Source organism: Blennius ocellaris (assembly GCF_963422515.1).
Source record: "Blennius ocellaris genome assembly, chromosome: 15".
NCBI lineage: Eukaryota > Metazoa > Chordata > Actinopteri > Blenniiformes > Blenniidae > Blennius > Blennius ocellaris.
Genome location: NC_137664.1, coordinates 7,673,057 through 7,700,319, shown reverse-complemented (window position 1 = coordinate 7,700,319; position 27,263 = coordinate 7,673,057). Strand labels below are relative to the sequence as shown.

The 27,263-nt window shown below is 39.5% G+C and overlaps 1 protein-coding gene across 1 annotated transcript in view; it reads right to left on the bottom strand.

Moving 5' to 3' along the window:
- Nucleotides 1–27,263, bottom strand: part of astn2 (astrotactin 2) — a gene marked incomplete at both ends in the record, with an annotated part of 271,954 nt that overhangs the window by 192,940 nt on the left and 51,751 nt on the right. The window contains one exon of the mRNA XM_080510130.1: nt 683–1,103. Coding sequence (XP_080366256.1) covers nt 683–1,103 — 421 coding nt within the window. The remainder of the gene's footprint in view (nt 1–682; nt 1,104–27,263) is intronic.

Genomic DNA, 27,263 nt, shown 5'->3' with positions numbered 1-27,263 from the left:
CAGAGGTTATAATGTGGTTAATCTACTTCAAGAACCTTTATTTTCCAGTATTGTTACCAATGTAAAATAAAAATGGAATAGAAAGGCTGTTTTCTTTTGTTTCCTTGACTGAAGTCACGACCTTTGAATTTGCTTAGCAGGGGTCAACAGGCTACCCAGTGAGACCGTAACTAATTGACAGGACCAATGGCCTCTGTTACTTGTCCTCCGCACATTAAATTACATGACCTTGCATTTTGTTAGCGCTTGACCTGCAGAATCAATAGCTATCACCAAAAAAAAAAGAAAGAAAGAAAGAAAAAACCCAACAAAAAACCGCATTGTGTCTGTGTATGTTTTGGTGACTGACGTTTACAATTTCAGGAAAATCTGAGTTCATAACAATGTGAGTCGTCAATTACTGTGATGATATTGGCACCATGTCAAGTGATGCTCTGAGACTTACAGTCCAGTGTATTGTTGACTGAATATAAGAACTCCACGCTGTGCTATCAAGGAAATTGGTGGGAAAGTCTGGCCCAGCTGAACTTTAAGGATGAATAACCCGTCAATCAGTGGTTTGGGTTTTTTTTTTTTTTTTTTTGCATCGTCAATGCCATTCTTCTCAACATTACGCATGCAGCACTCAAATTCTCAAAACTGTGATCCGTTGAGAGACGATGCCTTTACAAAACCAACCTACCTCGTTTGTTAAAGTTATGCTTGATGTCATCGTCCTTGCACATGGTGTCCGTGTGTCCAACGTTAACTCCATAGTCATCCAGGACCTTCCCGTCACTCAACTTGTTGTGGAGCTGGTTGGGTGTGGAGTTCAGGGAGTGTCCACCTCCGTCATCGTCGTCGCAGTCGTAATCATCAAGAATGGGCGTCTCACGGATGGGCATTCCAATGACGGAGCTGCCGTGCTGGTGGGCATTGCGGGATCCCCGGTAGCTGTCGCGGCCTTGCGGTCCGAGCAGAACAGAGGGGATGTAGTGGATTTCGTGTGTGGCTTCAGTACTGGCACTCTTTTGGGGGATACGGCGACGTTTGCACCATCGGTGGCGGGTGTACAGGACAAGGGTGAAGAGGAGAATCAGCAGGAGGAGTGCAATGAGGCCCCCCTGAATGAAAGAGAAAAGATATAGATCGTGAGTAGACTGGTACTTCATTCGTTGCCTATATAGTATGCAAACTGGACAATCGCAGTACAATGTTACCCCCAACAATAACGATTGCAATCATTGTCTCCATGCCAGCGATATTAGGTTGAATACCAATGATCACCATTTGCTGGCAATTAAATACCGTCCGGCAATCAATGCTTTGATATGAGAGATCTCAAAGCAACATGAGGCTGCAGGCAAGGATTTTCAAGACCAGCAGATTTGTGCCCAAACTATAGTGCAAGTAAACTCATTAGAAATGTCCCACATGATTAAAAGAAAACAGATTCAAATAGAATGACCACCTATTAGGGTGATTTGACAGATTCGACAGGCATCCGCAAGTTGGCCCCCTTAAACAGGAAGATGCCGGAAATACATTGTAGATTATATATTCAGTTTTATAGCAGGGTGGCGGTTGGTGATTTATGTTTTGTTGCCTACACAATGCTGGTTTTACAGGACAAATGATGCTGATGAGGTAGACTTCTTCAGGAAGAGAGAAAATGATAATATACCCCTCCAGCAATGATGACATTAGCAAATAATTAAAGATAGGGAGGATACAGACCCATGATAATAACCCCTCCCTTAAAAACACACAAAAGCACTTTTACACACAATAGGCCAAGTTGCAGAGCAAATCACACATTGTAAGTGATTGAAATTAGCAATTTGTCTGCACATTGTGCATTTTATATTATCAGACATCCAGCATAGACTTACACAATGAACCTATAGATATATACAACCACCAATAGCAAAAGTTGACATCTGAATATCTCAATAGTAATTGGACATTGCAGGATTCATAATTGAGCAATTCCATGCATGAAGGGATTGCATTATACTGTGAAAGGGCCCCTGTTGACATCTTCATTTGTTACATAATGTGTCACTTACACATACACAGAGCAGGCAAGCAGACATAATTTCCCTTCTAGTAAATCAGGACCCTCATCTTTTAAGTGGAACACATACAAATGCACCACGGTGGCGAGATTGTTAGACCTTTGCGTTCTTCCCTCAGCCCTCACCACAACCCTGTAAATCCACCAGGGAGCATCGCATTTATCCATGGATCACTCAATATCTGACCATCACAGAGACATCAAACACCTTGCCCCGCATACAGTGGTTGGATGATCAAGTAAATATATATGCACAGACCGAATGGTGGAAAAGGAAGGAGGGGGCATGACTTATTCTTTGATTTTTCACAATGGCATCCAAAAGGTGAGACGCAGTATTGGATTCAGCGAGACATGGCAACCTCGGAGTGATATATGTGTAACGTCAGACTGAAACCACCGTGTCAGCACTTTTCCAGAACATATTTAACAATGTGGCTATATTTACAAAATTCTACGCAAGCACGCACATATGCATTCAAAAAAATGTAAACTCAGGGAACACGGATGCAGAGGACACACATGCACACGCGCACACACACACCACCTCATGACGAAGTAAAAAAAACCCACAAGGGTCCATTCATCACAACATTTAAAATTCCATCTTCATGAAGAAAAACAAACCCCTTTCAAATTATAACTCATGCACTGCTGGGTGTCCATAAATCACATCCGCTGAGAGGTAAGGTGGCACAGAGAGGACTGGTACAACGGGACAAACTTGTCCATTAATCTCCAATACGATGGCAGCTTTGCAGAAATGCAGTTCTGCAAACTCCCCTTAGCGTGTAACTCCTGCCTTAGTTTCAAGAAAAGAACAGGACACAGATGTGAAGGCACGAGGGCTTGTTTCATTTTAGGAAAGAGTAATAATGGACTGACACTGCATGAAAAATGGAAAATGGAGATGTGAAATGGAAATGAAAAGGGAAAAAACAATGAGCGAAAAGAATGGCGTTTCTGTTGATCACAACTTTGAGACACACATACACACACAGTCAGTAGCAGGTAGACAAGTTGGGACAAACAATGACCATAGTTTGGACTTTGGAGTGTCTTTAATTCTTATCTCGAGACTTATCTCGTTTCAATTTCACTCTGAACTACCATCTAGCATGTAAAATTGAACAAAAGTGATCGCTACTTGATTCCACATGCTAGCCTGTGAAATATCGAACAAAAGTGATCGCTTCATGCTTTCACATGCTCGCCTGTGAAAAATCGAACAAAGTGATCGCTTCTTGTTTCCACATGCTAGCCTGCAAAAAATCGAAAAAAGTGATCGCTTAGTGTTTCTACTTCCTAGCCTGTTAAAAAATTAACAAAAGTGATCGCTTCATGTTTACACATGCTAGCCTGTGAAAAATTTAACATAAGTGACCGTGTTGTGTGTGGTCTTGAACAGCCAATTGCAGCTGTAAAAGCAAGTGTATAATTGTCCTGAAGCAAAGAAAGCAAAACTAAATGCAAATCAAGATGGTGGAATGCAAACAGATCTTTTATTGTGTAAAGGTTTGGATGTCATGATTATTGGTTATAATCCCTGGACAAAGGCAAACCTTACAAATGGTACAAGAGGTGTAGTCAAATATATTCTTTTCCACCAAGGTGATCAGCCACCCAGGTTACCTGCAGCTGTGTTGGTTGAAGTAAAAAATTATAAAGGTCCACCATTGCCATTTTCGGAGGATGAACCCAAATGGGAGGCAATCTTAGATTCTCTAAAAATTGAAGTAAATAAGAAAACTGAGTAACGGTAGAGTGGTTTTTGAAATGGTTGTTTGTGTATTTGGTAAAGGTATTGAAATTTGTAAATTAATGCTTTGAAATTGGTATTTGGCAATCGATGTAAAGTGTGTAATCCCTTTGCCAACCTCAGTCTATACTTAATTTGATTTGATGTTCATAGTATTTCTTGAATATTGGCCACGTATCCAAAGGCCTCCTGGAATAGTGTTGGAATTTCATTATTTTGACTTTGAAATACTATCTGGCCAGGAAACTGGAGATGGCACACTTATGTTAATACCTAATACCAAATGCCCAAACAACTTTTGCCACTCTACCAATACTCTGTTATATTTGCTAAGATTACTTCTTTTGAAAAATAGTATTCCTGTTTGCCCCGTGTGAGAGGCAACTCTGCTTATGCAAAAGTCCCTTTTAAGAATGGAAAGTGTTTTTTAACAATGGAGAAGACGCTGAATAACACAGGTGGACCACTTGAACTTCAGAAACGATTGATGACCAGTTTGAATTTTGAAGAAGCCACTGGGTGAGATGTTCAATGTCAGGATTTCAAATGCCGTATCGATAGATATATGAGGATGAAGTTCCAGGTAACAATATTTTCTGTTCATGAGAATATACATCTTGTGCTCTGCTTGGTTCCACACAATGTCTGGGGAAATATTGACCAATGATTCAACAATTACACACATTATTTTTGATCTGGACGACTAGGCATACAAGAAAATTGACAAATCGCTAACATTCGCTCAGAGGCATTCCACAACGTAGTGTGGATGTCTATTTACTGGTATCAATGAGTGCATTTAAAACATGTTCTGCCAAAATACCAAGAGGAGGAAACACACCAGCAACTTAATCATCACAGACATTTGCACCAACAAAGTAGCCGGATGTCACTCATTCGTTAAGAGGATTTTACTCCAAGCTGCACTACATACTAATATATATTGCAGCATTTGCTCATTCGAATACTTTTTAACCTTTTTGACCCACCTATCTCCTATGTGTGTGAGTTTATCTTTACTCCATTATTTTTTTTTTACCTTCCTAATCTGTTTCTCTCGGATTTCCTTGCCCATATCATACTGCGATGTTTTCCTCTGCTCAACTGTTCCTTTTTGTTCTCTCTCTCCTTCTCGATTACCGTGTGTCGCCGTCTCCATTCCCCTTCATGTTTGATCACATCTTTCTTTCACTCTTCAGTACAACAGCCATATAAATTCATAGTGGCAGATGTAGCCATGAGGGAAAATGGGTTTTCTGTTCATCTTCAGACCCAACAAATCCCCACTGCTTTGGTCCTAAGTGACTTTATAGGAAGGAGAGTGGCTGGAAGCCCCATAATTCCACTATTTTCTTGAGTATGGTTTGCTGTAGTCGATTATTTTCATTACTTTGCATTCCTTTTTTCCCATAGTGCCCCCAATTCCCCATCTGAATAACTTGGTATGTTATTCTTTCCTTTTGCTGTTCCGTCCCACACCATTTCCTACTAGTTTTCCATTAGTCGTTTTGCTGCTGTCCCTGCATTTTTTAACCTGTCTTCCAGTAACTCACAATTCCCAATTTTCCCTCATCCTCTCTACCAGTAGATCACAACGCCTCCTTCCTTTCATGTTTCCCTACCAAGCTTGTTTCATCTCTTCTCAGAGGTGTGGCTACAAACACCAGGTCTAAATTATTCAAGGATATTTTTTAAGATTTTTTTTCTTCTATTCCAGCCAAAAAAGTACTTCATAACATTTGGCAGTTGTGTGGCAAAGAATATACTTGTAACAATCTGGACGACTTTGAAATGATCTGGAATTAGAAAGAGAGTAAATATAAACATCTGCAATTTATATGAAATCCTAAATAATTCTGCTATTATGGGATATTCATACAATCTTCATTTACAATGTGTCGAGACGTGCTTGCCTCCCCCGCCCCCCACACACAAACACACACACAGTTGTAGTTTTCAAGTTTTTTTTTTTTTTATGGTTATTTATGCACTTGCATTTGTTTTTCTACATTTGGTGAACGCCGCTCAAGCAAATTTGCTTCTTTAGCTCTTCTTGGCAATCTAAATCAGTCCGCAGCTCTTTGCAGACTCGTCGGGGACAATCGGTGGGTCAATGAAAAATTAAGGAAAGCAATAAATGAGTATATGCGACACAAGCAATGCAACTGTTGTGCTTTCATTTTGAAGATGGCAGCTTTATTTTCCCAGTGGCAGCTCATACGTTTATTCATCTTCATTACAATTTCACTGATGACTATGCAAGATAGTTTTTAAAAAGGAGTAATTCATATTGAAGAGAAATGGGCCGTGTTGTGGTGTCGGGGGTGGCACTTTTTGCCACAAAGTGTGAATATCTACGGTTCCACCATGGATTTGAAGGCCTTTCTGTGTTTAGTTTGCATGTTTTCCCTGTGCACATGTGGGTTTTCTCAGGGTGCTCACGTTTCCTAGCTTAGCCTTTGACAGCAGTCCTGTTTTTTTCCATGCCCTGGTCTAAATGCCTGTTCATGAGCCCCTGAAAATGGATTTGCTGTAAATATCAGTGTATAGACCAATGCCTGTTTTAAAGTGAGGGGAAATGAAGAGGTGAAAAACCTTAAAACAAAAGCTCATTAGACTCAATCATTAAGCCTGATTGGAGTAAATGCAAATTAAATATATTCAATCACTGATTAATTGTAGACAGCCCCTAGTGTGCGCTAATGAATGAAGCAGCAACATGCAAGCTTGGGGTTCTCATGCCATTTAAAATAAACCATACAATGCTGGTGCAAATGAGTTTTTGCTTAATTTCTACTGCCAGTCTTTTTAAAATGACGGCATGAACCAAGATTGCTCGCATCCGCGTTGCTCAGAATAAAGGATTATTTGCATAAGCTATTTCCTCTGTAATTTCCTCTGCAGCCTTACATCTTCCTAAATGATGACTACAATGTGATAGTCGCCTTTATATTTCCCAAGAAGTGCTGGCAGAGGCTCAGCTATAGGGTTGGCTTACATTTCATATTATCTCGAGAAGTTATTGCATCAGAGATTTTCCCGCCCCAGCTAGGTTGCCCCGCATCTTTTCAGCATATTTGTAATGTATTTCTATAGGTCATGCTTACATTCAAGCTTTGAAATAAATGCAAAAAAATGGAGATATAAATACTTGACAAACATTGCAGCATCTTAGATGTTTGGGTAGGCGTTTGACAGTTTTATATTTTCTTTTATTATATTTATTTCTGCTGTTCTGTCTAATCTAAACTTCAGGTGACTGATTCTGATGGCATTACTTCTGTCGAGGACAGAAATAGCGCCGTCACCCGAGATCTCTCAGATGTGTCACTATTCACGCCGTGTTCATAGAAGGAAAAAAAAAGAAAATGAATCTCCAATGTTGACATTTTACAAAACTGCATTAAATCAATGAAATACGGATTAAGCAGTCCTGCGTGAAAACAAGAAGACTATATTTCCCCCCAGAGCTTCCCTCCTGCATGTATGCTTCAGTACGAAACCCATGTTATGAGAACTAAAAATAATGAGCCTGTATTGATGAACTCATTGGTAGCCTGATTAAAATAATGTTGTAGCATGGTGTTGCTGTCACATGCTTCAGTAAATGAGAGCATCTTCGGGTGGGCAGTGGTCATAAAAAGAGAAAAAAGAAAAACGCACGCAAATGACAGTGTATTGACACAAGCCCTACTCAATTAAACCCCCCAAACCACATCAAACTCTTCAACAGCTAGGAAGTTTAATGATCGCCAACATCGATCCACTCTGCACACTCGGTTCAATAGTTCCTGTCGAGCCTGAAGATGTGAAAAATTTAGACTTTTAAATGTGCTTGACAATGATAACTAACTCCCTTGTGATCCTAATAAGCTTCTTTATGCAGCGAAACAACACGACTCAGAGCCAACACATGCTCTGTGGTTTAGCCACCATCTGTGCACAGTGGAGTCGGGGGCTCACTAACAATCCACCTCCTGCACCAAAGAGAAGAGCCCAGTGCTGCAGTCTTTGTCTGTTCTTCAGAGAAAGTGTCAATAACCAGTCACATGGAGTCAAATCATTAATAAAATAGTAAAAAAAAAAAAATTGAACAGATGGCATGTGTATTATCTGAAAAAAACTAAAAAAACAAAACAAAACATCACCAGATATGAGGGAGTATCCGATCCTCATTCAGGCTCGCACAGCTGAGAGTACACAAACACAGGTATGTACACAGTTGTATGCATGGGCTGGCTGTCTGCAGAGGATCCTTTGCTCACACCAGTGCGTATCAGGCAAAGACCTTCAAGGCAGAACAACGTCCTCCCCCTCCCTCTCACACCAACTTCCTCTGTCACCATCTTTTATTTGTCAACCTCCCACACTTTATCTTACCTTTCCTGCTCTCGGTGCTGCGCCTGGCTCTCCTATCCCTCTCTCCCAGCAGGAAGTTAAAGTGGCATGTGCCCGAGCATCTGCTCTCCATTCTCGCCGTCCAACTAGAAGACGCAGCGTGAATGACAGGACTTGGCTCTCAGGTTAATGTTTCCACTCTACTAATTCACCTTGGAGAGCCTCTGCCCGTCCATTACCTTAGTGGGAGAGGAATCCTACCGGCCGGCTCTCTGGTTCCTGATGTGGGACAGTGGCGTCGTCATTAGATTTGAATGTGCATGTTCTGTAAGTCCGCCATTAAAGTTTCAACGTGTGGTATGTTGCTCATGTACTAGCTACCCGTCTCATTTGGGCCACACGCATATACTGAATCAACATGTTTTACCACCTCATCTCCTGTTTCGCTGGGTCTTCACCAAAGCCGGCACCACATCTCAATTGTAAGGTAAACTTTCCGGATGGAAGAGCAATAATATATTCTAAATTAACTAGAAAGCATTTTAAAAAATCCTTTAGCCATGGAAGTCACCAGAGAAATCACAGTACACTGACCAAAAGCCCCTGCCTAATCATAAAATCTGATTACTCCGCGATTGAAAACTGAATTAAAATCTCCAACAGCTTAACTGGGAAGCAGAAGGCCAACCTTTCAATTTTATCTATCTTGCCAGGGAAACTAATACAAGTTTCCATCATTTTCACCCTATTCCCCCTTCCCTCCTCCGCACCCCATCTCAGGTACTATCCTCTGATTACCCCGCCTCTGTCGCCTCCCTTTTTTACATGCCACAATGCACCATGACACAGAGGGAACAGATTCGAGGGCAGATAAGGATGCTCCCGAGTCTTGGCTTTGTGAATTATAACAGAGAATTAGGGTTGATGTGCTGGTGTGGTGCTCACGCCCACCCTTCGCTCCCCACTCTCCCTCTCTCCTCGTCTCTTTAGCCAAAGCTCTACACCCACCACTTCCTTCTCCCAGACGGACGATGCAATAAGTCTGTTTCAGGGTCTCCACACTCAGGGTCTGCACTGAAGGATAGAATCTGGATCCATACCACAGATTAGAGATAAATTATATCCGACCTCTGCAGATCTTCTTTATACATAAGCAACAGCTCCGAAGAGGAAAGTATTTTTGTTTTTTAAAGAACCACACTAAAATAATAATATTTTCTGTATTTAGCCATGACAAATATCAAAGAAAGCATTCCAAAGACAATGACACATCTCACCACGAGTGCACAATTTATGCCATACGTAATCACACGACAAAAATATGAATTATTTAAAACAAACATAAATAAACACAAGTTCCTCTACATATGGGGCTCAACAATGCTTCCAACGATCTGAATATTAATGCTTTACAGTGCCAAGATGATGATAACAATTAAAAAGGTAAAATGTAATTCAGCATTTAATAAAATCTAAAGCGAGTCCCAATCTGGATTGATGTATAAATCTCAATTATAATTTATTGTTGTTTATAATGATGCCCTTCAGGTAAAGTGACTTAACAAACAAAACAATTACAGATCAGAAGAAATAAATCTGTGAATTAAATTGCATCTAATTACAACTCAAAATTAATGGAATAAATACATAAATTATACATGAACACACAGTTTACATGAATTAAATATGAACATACACTGAGAACATATGTTCACTCGCAAAATGCTTGACTTTAATATTCTCCTCAGAGAATAGATGGTTGTTGTTTTGGTTTATCCCCCCCTTTCTGGCACACAACATCATGCAGTCGAAATCGAACAATCTCTCTCAGGATGTGGAATAAGAAAGGATTAATAATAGTAACCAACAAATTTAGATTAATTACCAAGTAGCTGCAACTCTAGCTATCAGACAGGTTTTCTAATGAGTGAAGCATCTCCATACAGCATAAGGTTCTCTGTAGAAAATCAATTTAAATGTTAAGTTAATGCAGGACAGATGGAGCAGCTCAACCTGGAAATGGTTTACATTAAATACAAAAGGTTAGCCTTATATTTAGCAAAGCAAACCTCTCTTTTCGTGGAAATATAAGTTGATAACTGTCTCCTGATTTACATGAAAAAACATTTTTCAAACATTAATTAAGAGTAATGTGTAATCATCTTTAAGTTGTAATAAATTATGTTTTGTCTGTATCAAAAGCAGCTGAAAATCGGCAGCAGATCCATAATGAGATCCATTCTTCTCAAGATTGGAGTTTTGAAAAATGTTATGGTAAAGTTGAACACTTTTAAATTTAAATCAAATCTCAATGTTCATTCAACATCTATAATATTGAGATCTGCAGTCGTATTGTGAACACGTTACCTTCAGATCAAATTCTTTTCAAGGGTTTGGTCACTTTTTTTTTTTACATTAAATGGTCTGCTCTCAGAATTTGCCCAGCAAATTTAGCCCAAGGGAGTTTTTTGGGGGGAAAAATCCACACTACTTACAAAATGAAATAAATTAATACAAATTATTCCAAGATCTAATAAAAATCCCTTGACAGGCTCAAAGGCTTCCACAACCTTTCTTCTGAAGGTCTTAGATCTCGGCATGATCACACCACACACTTTAATAGCAAAGGGAACAGAGGACCCTAAATGTCAGAGGTTTGAATGAGACACGTTCCACTCGTCACTACGCAGAGAGACTTTATTCATTTGTACATGAGCTCAAACTTCTAAATCTGCTCAGTGTTACGAATGTTTTAATGTATGATGTATAATGTAAAAAAAAATTAACGATATAAAAAAAGGTCTTATCACAAAGATCACACATTTTTTTCACAAAGTCAATCCTGGAAGAGAAAGCATTTAAGTTAGTTTTTTTTTTTTCTTGTGTGTGTGCTTTTTTTTTTTTTTTTTTAAATCACACAGGTTGGAAAAAAAAAGCTCAAGTGTTTAGATAATAGCTAGCATTTCAGCATCAATGTAATAGAAACTGGGTATATTTCTCTGTATAATGACATCCTGGGATGCTCACTGTTTGCATGGTAACCAAATATAATTGCCTGATGACCATGCACCACTGCTTGCTCATTACTGTGGTAAATTAGTACTGCTGGAAAAGAAGAGCTTGCAATGCCCCCACACCAAAACCCCCCATCCCACCCACCCACACTACATTACTGCCCTTTCATATGAAATAAGAGATCAATTATATCTTAAAATTTAGACAGAGTGAGCTAACTGTAAGTGCACACGCCTTCCCCCGGGGACATTTCAGAGAGAAAAATATTGTGTGATTAGAAAAGGTAATACCAATATTTGCAGTGATATCACATGGGGCCTGCTGCCGCCGTTGATAACAAGGCAGTTAGAGGTTCTGGACAATGAGGCCCTCGGGGTGACTTTGATTGAGAAGAAACAGCCAAGGTTGAGGAGTGAAAGCTACAGAGAATGGTTTCTTGCTTGTGTAGAGATACAGTTATCACAGTTTGCAAAAAGCAGCATGTTAGGGGGGGGGTATACCTGTTTTGCTTGGAGGGCCATATTTTAAATATGTGTTTCATTGCTTCCAAGATGTATCCAGTTTGTTTTTTTTTACGCAGTCCTGTCAAACACAATTCAGTGATAGTTAACAGAATACGGAATAAACACAAGTCTAACTCTGTAAAATGAATTGCTTTGATCTGTCCTAGAGAAAGAAACAGTCTTGCCTTGAAAGCTGGTGGGCGCAATAGAGTTTTGTGTGATTATAGGTGTTTTTTATGTGTTAGTGTGTGCATGTGCCCATATACTTCTATCAGTAGCAGCTGGGGCTTCAGCCCTTGTTATATTCCCTGTCGTGTAGCTTGAAGTCAGGCCTTTATTTCTATCTGCAGCTGTTGGAGTAGTGTTACCACAACAGCTTGTGTGAGTAGACCTGTCAGCGTGCGCTAGCAGCTGAAAGGGAGGGTGGTCTTCGTCCGTTTCTGCCAGATGCAATCAAAAAACTCACTTTCACCCTCCCCCCTCCAACCCTTCCTCTTGAATGCTTCAATCCTCAGTCTCTCTCCCCCTTGCTCCACATATCACATCAATGTCTCCTCAGTTCAATAGGAGCTACACAAAATGCATTTTACGTTATAAAAAGCATTCATTTTGACACTTGCTTTTGCCTAGGCCTGAGGTTAAAACACAAGAAAACATGTAGCTGGTCCTACAGTAGGGCTCGGGAAGGCAGGAAAAGTACAATTATGCATCCTTGCAGTAAAACACGTAATGATGGAGGCCGCCTTGAAAATGCTAATAGACAACAAAGGTCTGAATAACGCATCCAAGCCCAATTCAAAGAGCACAGATGTTCCCAATTGGTGCTTGAGTCATTAATGGCTTCCAGCAAAACACATCTGCTGTCATTAGCACCAAGGGGAGGGAAAACAAGCGGTTCAAATATACATTAATGGGAAATTTTCCCAAGACTTTAATCACCGCACTTTGAGAGGCCGTTAAAACCAACAAGGATGGGGATGAATCGATAGTAAAAGCATAGAAGCAGGCGAGGAGATGAGAAGGATGTCTGTGTGTCATCTCTAGGTAAAAGCTTAGTGGTGTTATCTTTTTGAGCTCTCCGGGGTTAATGAGGGATGCAGTGAGGATGGTTTAATTCCCAACAGTAAATATCTCTGAAGTGAAAAACCAACACAAGTAACATTTCAAATGGGAAGCCTCACTAGCAATGAGTGTTTCTGAGTTTGAAGGGTTAAACCATTGAGCTTGACCTTGGAGAGAATCCCAAGATTGAAATAAGAAAATGAAAAAAAACGGCATAAAGACTGTAATGTATAGAGTGATGAAAAGGGAAATACTTGAGGTGCAAACAGGGCTTACAAACAAAAAGTGGATGTTTGCAATGACACATGGTGGAGCTGTGGTTAGTTTTCGCCTCACAGTGTGACCTATAGTAAATCTAAAATCTGAAATTAATTGCATCAGGAGTCACCACAGCAAAATGTCTGCCTCCTCCTAACCCTATCTACCACTTGCATTCTTTCCTCTAAACAGCTTGACAACTTTAACTGTCCCTACAATCAGTTCAATCACAATCCTGTCCATTGTGATGACTCCCAAAATTAAATGAAAAAACAAATGAACAAACAAACAAAAAAAGAGCATCTTCACCTCTGCCATCTCCACAGTAACAATAAAATAAATAAAACAGTGGTTGCAAGATTGCATATCGTTAAGCATAACACTATATCTGCTGTCAGTTGCAGAAACAGACAGGAAGATCTGGGATACGCTAAGATTAGATTTCTAAATATAAATTACCAATTAATCTCGTCAGTAAATCTCAATATCACATTCATAATCACATAAATGAAAAGTTTACATCATTGACATTCACAATCACAGCAGTTACCCCAATGTGAGGGCATGAACACAAGCAGTAAAAAACATGAACAAGGTTATTCAATACTCAGCATCAAGAGTTTTCTTTTGTTCCCCAAACTCCTGGTCTCCATCAGTAACTGTTACCCAGGCAACAGAACAGAGAGAGAGAGAGAGAGAGTGAGAGCGAGAGAGAGAGAGATAGAGAGAGAGAAAGTATAGAAGGTGAGTGAATGGGCAGACAAAAATGGGAAAAACAAAGATGAGGAGGGTGCAGCCACTTGAGTTTTGTTTCCCCAAAGTTAATCTATAAATAGCGTCTTCCCTCTCTCTGCGCTGCAACCGGAAATGTGAAGAGAACTCATTTGCTTTGGTCACGACACTCGCCCAACGAAACAAGCGCTCGATTACAAAGGTTTGTTGTTGTGGAGTTTGCTGGAGCTGCGCGTATGAAAGAGGGACAGCCAGATTGTGGATTGTAGTTGGCATCTGTATGTCTGCACACGTTTATGTCTCAGAGAGTGGTTTTCTTTTTCAACAGTGGAGACATAAAATAGAACAGTATGGGATAGATATTTAAAAGGACAATTCTTTGGAGACCCACTCAAACAGTATCACAATGCTCTTCAGAGGTACTGAGCACAGAGATAAAGTACATTTTAAGTAAGTTTTCAGCCAGTGTCGTGCATAAGGGAACACAGTCAGTGCAATATTCTTTTTCTTAAAATGTGATGTATTTTATTAAAATGCAAAATCTATTCACACAAGATTGCATTTACCTATCGTAACCAGTCGTAGCTATAGTTGTTTTTTTTTTTATGAATTTGATACAAAATCAAATAATGATGATTCTGGGTCTGTTGTATGAGGACTACGTAATGGCTCTGCCTGTGTTTGAAGAATAAAAAAAAGAAGCTCAGCTTGTCCAGAGGTCTGGTTGCGTCAGTTGTATAAGTTCTATTGAACAACAGTGACCTGTGCATGGTATATTGTGCTTTTTGCTCAGTGGTTGGCAGGCAAAGGTTCAGCCCCCCCCACCCCCTTGTTACCTTCCACATATCACAATACAGTATTTTAAAAAATTTCCATTAAAGTGATCCTAAACAATCATGAGGCACAATTCATATGAAAGAACACCCACATGTGCAGTTCAAACATGTGTACATCATACACAATACTGTGTACAAAGCTTTAAGATCCAACAACTCGCATGAATAAAAAGCATGATTTTCAGTGGTTGGCGTGTCAGCTTGGTTATATTCCCAGCTATGTGAGCACTGTCAAGCAAAGTGTCATTCACAGAAGTGAGTGAGAAAAGATATTCAGCATTGGACTCAGCTACTGGGACAAACCCCGCAATGCGATGTTCCACGGGGAATGGTCCTGGTTTGCAAGACTGCCAACAGCACACCAGTGGTCACTAAACAAACAGAAAACTGTGAAAAGTAAACCCTGTCAATAAATTGAAGAGAAGAAGTGAGAGACAACCCCTAGAGTTCAAGCCGTGAAGCCCCAGTGGAATCTCTCCTATCGGCAATCATGAAAGATGGCAAAAAAAACAAACCAAAAAAAAAAACCAACGACAACAAAGGACTTATCCTGCAGCAGCAATCAGTTAGGAACTTTTTGCAATAAACTATATCAAGCCTGAAAAACTTTTGAGAAATGGCCTTGCTCTTTTATGTAGTTGTTACTGACAAAATTTACATATTTTTATTTATGAAAAAGCTGACCCCTAAACAGCTAACTCAATCGTTATTTGCATGGCCAAGTACCTGACACTGCGCAGAGTTGTGTCTGGTTCACAGCTGTTTAAAAAGAGGAAATAAATTCTCAATAAATGCTGCTATCAATTGCAACACTAGCCTTGAGATGAAGTAATTGTAACTATATTTCTGATATTGTATGATATTTATGATATGCTTGGGATCATCCACGTGTTAAAAAAAAAAAAAAAAAAGTGATGTGTGTTTGATGCACAACCACAGAAACACACAGTCACACAAGCTGCAGCTCCTACCCCCATACTCTGCAGGGGGCGCAAGCATACAAGTCTCTTTACTTATGTTCTCCTATAGATAGTGCAAGTTGGGACAAGCATGACTGGTCTGATAACGTCTGAACAGTTATCCCTATGGAGTCTAAATGCATAAAAAGCTCAGCGAGTACTCAGTCGCCGACTACAATGTGCTCGGCATCTAAAATGCAGATGGCTATGAATCAGCGTGCACTGGATTATTGCCAAAGCATATGCAAAAATCCACTTTTAGAATGTAAACCCTAAAATATTGAGGCATCATTTTTACTATTAAAAAAAAAAAAAAAAAGGGACTAGAAACACTCAATAAATCTGGATACCAATCTACAAAACACACATTTTCCTGCAGAGATATTTCCAATTAGTTCAGATTGTATGACAAAACTGAAAACAAATCTGGCAACACAAAATAGCCACATGGACGTTGGAATCGAGCCATCCTGACAGTGGCCCAGTCCTTGAAGCAGCCCCGAAGCACCTGACCATGTGTTTAGTACCCCGCTAAAATCTGGGAAGAGAGCAGCCATGAATGAGTGCATGTAGGAATCGTGCCAAGAAGCTTCCGTGAGAAGCCGCTTGTACCGTTTTCTCCCCTATGGATACAAGTAAGACACAGACGCAAGGGCGAGGAGAACATATAAATAACACCTTGACCTTTATCCATATGGTGTCACTTTCTGTAGGAGATTATAGAGAACCCGGGTCTGCAACGAGGCCTGTGTCCTCCTTATGGACTAATTAAAGGAAATTAGACGCTTTACCCTTGCCTCGAGTGTACGCCTGGCCTCAAATGCAGTTCATGGTCAGAGCGAGGCAAGCATCCACCATTGTAGAAACATGTACAAGCGTGGTGCGTTAAAATGTGCTTTACATTGGATGAAATACAACCGAGAAACTTTAGATAGTGTTTGATTTTCTGAGGATTGACTCTAATTAAAATACTCATTTTCGCTGCCACTTTTTAAAATATTAACAACACTAATTTCCCAAGAAAGCTTTCAGCTGAAGTAAAATTTCGCACGTTCGCAACAAATATCCCATAATGTATGCCACCATAATGAAGCTAAGTGATGAAAGTAAATTTGCAGAATCTGAGAGCGGAAGTCATGAAGAAAAAAAATAATAAAACACCATATACCCTAATCACATTAACGTCACCTCCACAACAGTATATAATGAGACTACTTGCTGTAGTTAGGAATAATTAACACAGCAGTGAAGTAGGTCATTCATTGATTTGATGGACAAGTGGGCAAGGTGTGTGTTATGTGTTTCTTCCCTTTCTTTATATCCAACAAGGCAGAGTTTCAGAAGGAGAAAGTGAAAACCAACTCGTACCTGAACCTACGGGGCTGTACGGACGCCAGGACAAACACAATAAATAACCCCGCAGTCAGGAAATTAATCATAGATGGCAATAAATTATACATGATCTCCTAACACTCTCTTCTTTGTTCTAGCCCTTCCATGGACATACAAGGTAAAACAGTTTCGGGTGAGAGGACAAACAGTCTTTCAAAAAGACCGCTTTGACTTCCAGCACCAAGTGAAGGATCCATGCCCAAAATAAGGACAGCAAGTGCCGACACCTGCAACGAGGCACATTTACAGTGTCCCAATGGAGAGAAGGGTCACCTCAATGTGAGTGCATGTTGTAAAAAAAGGGACGAACATTAACTGCTGTTTTCATGCGAACTACTCATATCAGCAAAAGCGTGCAGCGTCTGTTACTACACACTCCTTTAAAAACTCAACTATTCAGCTCTTCCCAAACTCCAATCTGAGCTGACAAAGTTCCAGCAGATTTGGAGCAGAGCGAAAAAAAATACGCTTTGGTGTCAAATGAGTTCACGCAGGTCGACTTTCAGAAGACCTCAATTACCAGAAAAGAGTTGTAGAGGACAATGGGGACCCCTTAAAACCAATAAATAAGCCACTTGGAAATAGGGGCAAGAAATTCTACAATGGAGGGAGCTCAAGGCCATTCCCCGTGGCAGCATTCACTGGGTATAGTGTGAACCTGGGAACGAGTACGCTGCACTTGTCTTGGCAGACTGCAGCTGCAGAATAGCCAAGGATGGTTCCGATGGTTACATCTCCATCAACGCCAAAGTTTCACATTGGGCAAATGTCAATATGCAAAATGCGCCCCAGTCCACTGCTTACAACTCATACATTATGAGCAAATCTCTCGTTGCGCAGAGAGGTTAAGACTTGATGATTGTCTGACATCGTGAGCAAGGCACCGAGCCAGATGGCTTGTCGTTAGCAGAGTGAAGTGTGTTAGCTCTTTGCTGGCAGTCATTGGAGAGGGAACTGCGTTTCAGTTATTATTCAACTCCAAAAAAAAAAAAAAAGAAAAAGCCCCTTATGCTCACGAGAGAAAAAGTAAATAAATAAATAAAAAGATAATAATAAGGGAACAAAGTTGATTCTGAGTTGGAAGCAGTCCATTTGAATTTGAAATAATAAACGTCCTTTCTAAGCATGGGCACTATTTTAAAGTGGTTGTTCTCCAAATTAAGTTTGGATTTTTTTTTGGAAACGAGCACCTTCAGCCAGAGACTAGTCCCTCCCGAAAGCACCACAGAGTGCCAATGGAAGTCATTCCTGCCTCTGGCCATCACACTTTATCGCCTAAATCTGAGTGTCACACACTCAATTGAGGCCGATAGTCATTGAAAGGAAGACGTTTTTTGATTGGTTGGATTCATTATTTTTAATTCATCTTTTTTCTGTACCTTTATCACACATAATCTCCCTTCTGGGATTAAAAAGCATTCCGATTCTGAATTCACTGAACAAACAGACTCACGCTCGTCTCTGCAGTATCCTCTTGCTGCAATCATAACCTTTGATTGTCAGATTCCTCGTAGGATTATTTACTTTATTGACCATTTCACTTTTATTTGACTTTTACTGCACATATGACATTGTTCAGAGACAAAGTCGCAACGGCACATCTACCGCTACAATCCAGTCCGACTTTAGACTCCAGGGAAGAAATCAAGTGAGAGAGAAAACAAAGGCTTTGAGAGCGGCAATCTAGTTTTCAGTGAGTGCGCAGTTTGACTGGTGAGTGTGAGCAGTATCAAGTGAGTATTTCTAAAACTAAAGGTATATCAAAATTTTAAGCATAAGGCAGGTGGTAAACAACAGGTTTTGTCCACTCCAGATCTACAGTTTGCAACTTCATATTACATGGAGAAAAAAAGCTTGTATTCATATCTGAATAACCTGTAAAGTGATTATGTTAAATGATGCATTTTTTTCTGCAACTGTAGTCCTTCACTGTTTTCATTTCTCACTCCAAACAATTAGATCTTAGAAGTGTTTTGTTTTTTGTTTAGTTTTTTAGAAGTGTAAAACTTAAATAGCTATCCACACAAATACCAGTGCAGATTACAGTACCGGTACTGTTAAAAAGAAAGACACATAGTAGTGAAGCATACTTTCATATTGCTGAATCCAAAGCATATTTGGTCTCTCATAAATTTGACTAAACAATGTGTCTGACCAGCAGAGTTATCACCACAGATGCGCGGAGAAGGATGCATGAATGCAACTGTGCATTAATTTATAAAAAGCCTAATGGAGTAAGAAAAAGAAAAAAGCCTTTACATCCACAAATGAAAAAAGAGGTATGGAAATCATTACAAAGTATTCATTAGTGCTTCTGCGCTGGCTTTTATTTTTTGGATCTATAAGCTTCAAATGAGGCAAATGAGCCGACTGTGCAAAGGGATTCATCTTTGTCTGTGGAGTGTGAGTGTTGTTTAAGTGACACACACTGAGCTATGATGATGTGAAGACATTTTATTAATGGCACAGAACAATTAGCTTCCACAGTAAATCACTATTTTATATGCTCCTTCCGGTAATCTTTTTTTCCACTCTTTTTTTTTTTTTTTTTTTTTTTTTAACTCTTCAAGCTTTGTGTCACTTTCATAAGCTGTTGGCCACTACCAACTTTAATTGTCACCAATATTTGCATTCATGGTGCAATAGCATGCGTGTGTGAAAATTACAGCGAACCAAAAGGTGACTGAAACAATTAAACCTTACAGCAATTAAATTGCAAGTTGCTTGGACTTTAATGCGATAATTGAAAGTGTCCTTACCCGCAGCAGCAGTGCGGTCGGCTGTGCTCGGGCATGGCGAAAATTAATTTCTGCAGCTCCGGATTTCACAGGAGCCAGGATTGCCTCAAATGCCTTTATGACCCACCACACTGATGGTCATATATTACTAGTGACTGCTTAATTATGAGAAAGCCATTTCCACCAAGTAGGGTGCACTGTATCCTCATGTATATCTATCAGGACAGCGATAAGAATAGTAGCTTTCCATTCACATTGGGGGGGGGGGCAGAATATTAAATGACGTCAGGCATGCGGGCGATTATACCAAATGTTCAAGATGGAAATGAACAGAGAATATTTTCTTTGTAAAATCTGGGATTTGTTTGGTTGATTATTGATGTAACACTTCAAGGACAAAGAAAACATGTCCATTTTGTGGTGTGCGCTGCAGACACCAGGATTCCTTGGGATAGATGATTATGTTCTGTAACGTGTCATATGAATGGCTCTGAACTGCCAGCCTTTATTGCATCTCATTTTGGTAAAATACTACCTGTCCTCCCAGTGAACTCAAACATGCCATTTCTTTGAAAAATCCTCCACAATGTGACACACAATATGACTGATTGCGGTTTCCGCTGAAGTTCATATTCAAATTTCCCCTGCATTATATCATTTCTAGCACTGATAACCGTGAAATGCAATTATTTCTCACTGGTAATTTTCTTCTCACCCCCCCCCCCCCCCCCAACCCAAAAAGAAAGAAAATTTAAAAAAGCTTTACGTTGCATCACGGTTTATGTATCACAAATGGTTTCCGGTGTATAGGTTGCATTGAATTGCTTTTCTGCTGTGATCTGTCTTGGTCGTGAGGTAGGAGCTTTGTTTAAGAACTGCATTCCTCACGTCTTCCAGGTATGATTGAACCAAAGGTGTTACTTCTCTCCGCGGGCAAACTGTCGGGTGTTAAGATGTTAATAATTCTATGAATCACATTAAGTCTTCTCATGCCTTTTCTTCCTACAGAGTTATGAATGGTTGCGCCAAAAAGATTTAAATTCAATCAATCATCTGCCTCCAAATGTGTTAACAGATTTATTACTGTGCAGATGTGCGTGCAGAGGGGGAGAGTGCTGGTCTGATATTTCCTACCACTGCTTCTAATGTTCTCATAGTCACACAACTACTCCATTCTCCTTCATCACCGAGACAGAAACTGCAGTAAGACAGTGACAGCCCCACAACAAAGTGCTGAATGGATTACAATGCAGCTGATATACAGAATACCCTTTCGGTGATTTACAATTGCAGTTTGGCTCCTGCTAGAATATTCTTCAAAGGTACAAATAAAAAGAGCTGAGCAAAGACTAAATGCAGTTGGACAAGAAGCCAACCATAATAAACAAAGCTCTTGCAAGTCTACGGTCGATCCTTCTGATGACAGTAGCAAATCAAACACTTTTCCACGAAAGCCCAGTTTTGCAAGTGAGCACGAAATGTCTGATTGCGCAAGTACTGCAAAATGCATGCAATAATGTGTTTACATGTGTTAGATTGTGTTCTAACGAAGGAGAAAAACTGCCAAACTTGATTAACAAAAATATAAATTGTGTTATTCATTTGATAGAAAAAAAACAAATATCCATAATGCCTACAAATTAAATGCACGTATCTATTCAGTAACAAAACAATGGTTTATAAGGCAGTTATGAGGCAGTTCTTTGTCAGGTTGCAGTAAATATAATGAAAAATAACAGCTTCTACTTATCCTAAGAAAATACCTGAAAGGAAAAAAAAAAAAAACACCCCTCACTTGCAGGAAAACTTTAACAAGATGTGTTCACTTCAGATTAATTGAATATAAGTTGCAGTCCAGTTGCAGGTCAAGTTACCGCTTGTCATTGCACAATTTCGCTGGGCTAGGCAAGTAACTCTCTGGAGTGATTGCTTGTTGCCAGGCAACAGGTCAGTGAGACAGAAACTGACCCCCTAACTTATGAAAAGGGAAAATTATCATTATATCAATACTGTTATCGAAAGATTAAATCATTAATTGGAGAGCCGGGTCAGTGCCTTCAGTCAATTAGTAACCTTCTTTATCATATGTGGTTAAGTAACCCAGTTGCTGGATCTGTCTTTATAATTACCGGTAATAGATTCCACCAGAAAACATGAGTTTCGACATGTTTGAATCATTCCCTCACCTACACATCCATACTACCTCATTGTCCCGTCGGGGACAAAGGGCCACAGGCCATACCGAGGTAAAGGTTATGAAAAAAAACCTCTCTCGTATCTCCTTTCATTACTCAGAGCCATAAAAGAGGACAACCTTAACACTGTTGTTGTAAAACATGACCTCAGTTTTGTATGGTTTGAACAGATGTTACGGAGTGGACTGAATGCAGCGCTCACTTTGTTAAGGTGATCCTTGATATATTTATGGGTAACATTGTCACTGCTTATAAGGCTTCCGAGGAAACACAGTTTCTGCAGCAACTTGTAGAAAGAATCTGGTTTTGAAACAAAATAGATTTTCATGTAATATTTATTGTTTGTGCTTTGCTATTATATCTTATGTGATTGTGTTTGCTAATCCTGCAAATTCCTGTAAATCTGTCTTTCATAGTGTGGGAAATTCCCGCACACTAGGCTGTATGCATGTGTGTGAATGCGTGCTTAGTACACCTGCTGTGAAAACGTCCTCCTCGCCAGTTCACCCGGGAAGCACTGTATGAAACCGTCCGTAACTCCACATTTAACGGCAGATCTGACAACACCTGTGGTTGTGAATTACAGCAAAAATACTGAAAAGACTTGAGGGTTTCCTCTCTTTTGATAAAGTATTTTATCTATGTTTTGCTGATTGTGATTCTGAGGTGGAAGATTTTCCTCCGAGGGGGAACGATTGGTCAGCCACAGAGAGCATGGCTGACCACCAGAGTGACGTGATGCACCTGAACGCATCACGCAGGGCTGTCAGCTCCTACAGTTAACCTGGACCACATAAAGCAGCACATGATGGCTCCGATAGTGGGACGAGGTCAGGAAGACAGACATATCACTTTTAGGGTACATTTTGGAGAAGCAGAAGGGCTCAAAACAGCGCAGATACAGGCGGAAGTAGAATCTGATGCTCATTTCAGAGCTTGGCCTTCCCCAAGAGCAGTTTGACTTTAGCAGAGCTGTTACAAGTGGAAGGAGATGACGCAGAGGAGAGGGAGGAAAGAGTAAAAAAACAGAGCAAAGAGAATCACAGTAATGTATATAGCTCAGAGAATGCAGAGAAAAGAATAAATAAACACAATTTACTGTATCCATCTGTGGCCAAATCTGACCATGTGTGTTAATATAATATCTTGCATAACGTTTGAGGCTCACAAACATGTTGTTACTTTCATTTCTGTGTTAATGGCGTGAAACAAGTGAAGCACAATGTATAAATACCTGCTTGAAAACTAAATTCAAGCACTGCAATTTTTGTTGTTACCTGATTATGAAAAATCAAAAATGTAAGGAAATGGTAGTTCACATATTTAGGATGAATAAAAAAAATAAATAAAATTCAGCAATATCAGTAATGTCCCTTTGAAACTAAGAAAAGCAATCTATTGTTATTGCCGTAACGTTTTATGAATATTCTTTTCAAAAATATAATACGTCCTTGTCCCCGGCACTCCATATCTGATGGATTATCCCAGAAGTCTGTATCTCTTATGACCAAAAATGTCCTTTCTGCAGACTTCGCTTGGAACCACACAACACCCAAAATAAATCGGACAAATGTTATTAAATATATTGAACAAACACAACAATGGAGCTTTATTTTATATTGCATTTAGTAGGTTTAATAGTGACAACTAAGAGCAGCTGACTTTCAATGATCATATTTAACATTTCTAGCCATTTTAGTCAGTTAATCTCACTGTTTTGCTCTTTACCACTTTGAAGATCTTTTGTGGGATGTGATGCATATTTTAGTAAATGAACTTCTTTATTTAGGATTCACATTTCTCACTCAAAGTACAACATAGGATCATCAAAATGATCATAGCCAAGATCATTGGTGCCATATGTTGTCATAAATCAGAAATTCAAAGCAGAGCCATCTAATCATTGCCATATATTTTACTGCTTTCATAATCAGTCAGAAAATGTCAGTGACAGTAGTCAAATGGGAACATATATTATAGGAGCAGGGCTGAATCACATCTGTTAATACAATTGGGGCTCATTTAGTCATTAAATTATGCTCATCACAAATGCCGTGATGATTGAAATTGTTGTGACTTCTTTATTTTTAGCACACGCAGCTTGAATTAACATATTTTCTCCATCATTTTCAGTGAAATCAGAGTGGTTGTGAATCATTACCAGCATGCCATAATCATGGGATGCACTCATTACTACAATAAATAAAGTAATGGAACAGATATTGCAAACTATTACCTGCATGACAGGAATATAAACTTCAAAATATCTCATGGGCGTCTAATTTTATTGCCCGAGTTTGAGATGAAAATAGAGGAAGGGAAAACGGAAGTGACCTTTATGTTGCAGATCCTGCTGTAAGCCTATGAAAAGAAAAGGTTAAGGCTGAGGTTAATTTATGTGTGATAAAGAAATTCCTCTTTGACGAGTGAATAACTCTTTTAAAGGAGTGGATTCTTCATGCATTGTGAAAACTGACGTTTTCCAAGCTTACGATGAAACTAAAAAGTATGTGTGTGCACAAGGAGAACATTCATCCTCCATTCAGAAAGGTCTCAAAACCCAGGACTCCAACTGAGGGTTTCTCGTTGTTGAGTGACAGGGCTGTACGATACACAATACACAGAAATATAAGGAGTGATGGTCAGCATACTGCCAAGTACTACAAAAGTATTATGGAAACCATGATAACCTGATCACTCTGTCAGTCAACAGTCATTTCACTGGTACTGAAATGAATACCTGCCTGTTGTCTGCTGCCGTCATTTGATGGAAGGAGACCGTGCAAGGAAAGGACAACGAAAAGCAGACAGAGTCGGGGAAAAAATGATGCTCGAGTGAGTGAGAAACTGACAGCTCGACGCCAGAAGAATAGAGCACTCACACTTCAGTCTGGCCCAGAACTGACAGCATCAGACATAATGATGTTCACTCATCGAGCCAGGAGACACCTTACAGCCACGGGGTCTGTCCCTCACTGACCACAACGAGATGCTCCGATTCCTCCTTCACATTTTATACCCGGTATCAATTTTTTTTTTATGGAGATGTCAATCCACGAGGTGAAAAAAACAACATCCTGTAAACGCAATTATACCGTTGACACTGACTTGTTAAAGTGACAATACTTTTGCACACACACAATAGTCATGGTTGTGTCAAGACCGCTTATATAGCACATTTGACCCGATCAGTTTACAAAGTGCTTTACAGCTTTTGCCCCGTAGTTGCAATTTTTTATGTTCCCGAATGCTTAGATTGAGATCTTCGGGGAGCAGTGCTTTCACTTATACCAGCACAGATTCAAAACTAGACTACATACAGCAGGCAATAACATAAAATATTGTCTTTGCCTAAACAATGTACTTCTTTTACTCCAAAGAGGTGCATGTTTCTTGTTCCCACAGTAAAGATCATTCCCCAAAATGTGAGTCCACAGCTCTGGGTCCCTGCATTGTAGCCAAGACATACACACATTCCCTATTGAGTTACTCGAAACTCAATCATAACTATTGCCACTACTTGAGCTCTCTAATGGCCCACAAACAGCCCAAGAAGAGATTTCCGAGTGTCAGGGCAATGCCTTTTCCCAGTGGTATATTTTTTCCTAATTTACTACTAAGAAATTCTTATATAAAGAAATAGGTAGATGGTAATTCTTGGGACATATTTTATTCAAACACATTTTATGAACTGTATTTAAGGCAAATGTAATGGTGATGAAATAAATTGAGAAAATATGCTTTAAAACTTTCAGTATGACATCAGTTGCAGACTCATTAGAGTGACTCAGGTCCCGTTTATGAGACTACGAAAACCAGTGTATCTGCAAAACTTTCTTCACTTTTGGCGGGGTCCGTTTACACAACACCAGCATTCAGATCTACTGCATCCGTGACATTTTCAGAATGGCTCCCAAGGTGGAACTTTTCTTTCTCGGGACTCACTCCTAATAGCATCCAATTTAGCCGTTTATAGTGAATTGTTCTCTATAACAGTAACGGACACATTTATCTGCGATATTGTATAGTTTTCCATTCATTTCCTTCAAATATAACTACCACTTGCCTAGTCCAAAACCTAACCCTTGTGTGTGTGTCTGTATATATATATATATATATATACACACACACACACACACACACACATATATATATAAGACCTACACAATGTAGCTAGAAACACAATTGCAACAAATGCTAATGTGGCTCTGTAATGGCTGGATGTGTCAACAGGCAGCGGTTTGCTGACAACTTTGTCATAGCGTCGTAAAGCACTTGTCAGTGAGGCAAAACAAATTAGTAGAAAGATTTATTTCTTACCATAAAGCAAACACAGTATATTACAGGGCCACTTTTTGTTTGCCACAAATCAAACAGTCAAAATACAAGAACAACGGCGCTCGTATGCTGGGTGTCCAGGTCAAAGGCGATCTTGGACCTCTCCCAGCACCCACTGAGCAACAGATGACAGGTAGGAAACACGCTGAATTAGTCACCATTTGGGCTTACACGGATCCCTATGTTCACACTCATCAATGGACAATTTGGAGCTCCCAGTCTGCCTAAGCATGTCTGGACTACCATCAAGAGAAGCAGTTCCAGGGAAAGACTCCAAAACAGTGATGGAGAACATATTACAATAAAAAAATATATGTTTGAATAAATCCTAACTACTAGTTATAGCCAAACATAAAACCTGTAGTAAAACCTTACAATAAACAACAGAGAGAATGCATTTTTATTTTATTTTTAGCTCGCTTTTGAAACAAGTTTCAACATTTCTTTTTTATTGTACATGAAATTCTGTGGAAATGATCCACAGCTTCCCATGAAGAATTTAGAAGCTAAACATAAAAGTCATTATCAGACCAAGCAATTAGTAGATTAAAAAAGCAACATATCTCACAGAACGCTGTCAATATCAAAGTATTGCAAATTAAAGTTGAAACACAGTGCATTAATGCAGTATTGACCGTGTTTGTTATATTGTATGTGAAGCTCACCACCTATAGAACGTACGCTATGTATAGCACCTTATAAGTAGAGCACAAATAGATATTAACTAATTTTAAGTAGTAAATAAAAATGGCAAAAGGTGTGGCCACCAATATTTTTTTTCGTGCTGAAAATGTTATTGATAGCACCTTGAAAGCGTGCACTGTGTGCAAATAAATAGGGCCTGGGGAACCATTTAAACTTTCTGAACTAATATTCTGTTTAGACGATGTTGAAAATGCATCGATCTTGTATTTTTGTTTCAGGAATGTTTGCATACACAGCAATAGCAGAAATGCTGAAAACTACGTGGATACAATGCCACACTACAAATTGGAGCTGTTGGTTGATTTTGTAACGCACAGTAGCAGCGTTTCAGAAATGCTGTGTTTTCCTCAATATCCACAGAAACTGAGGGTTTTCAA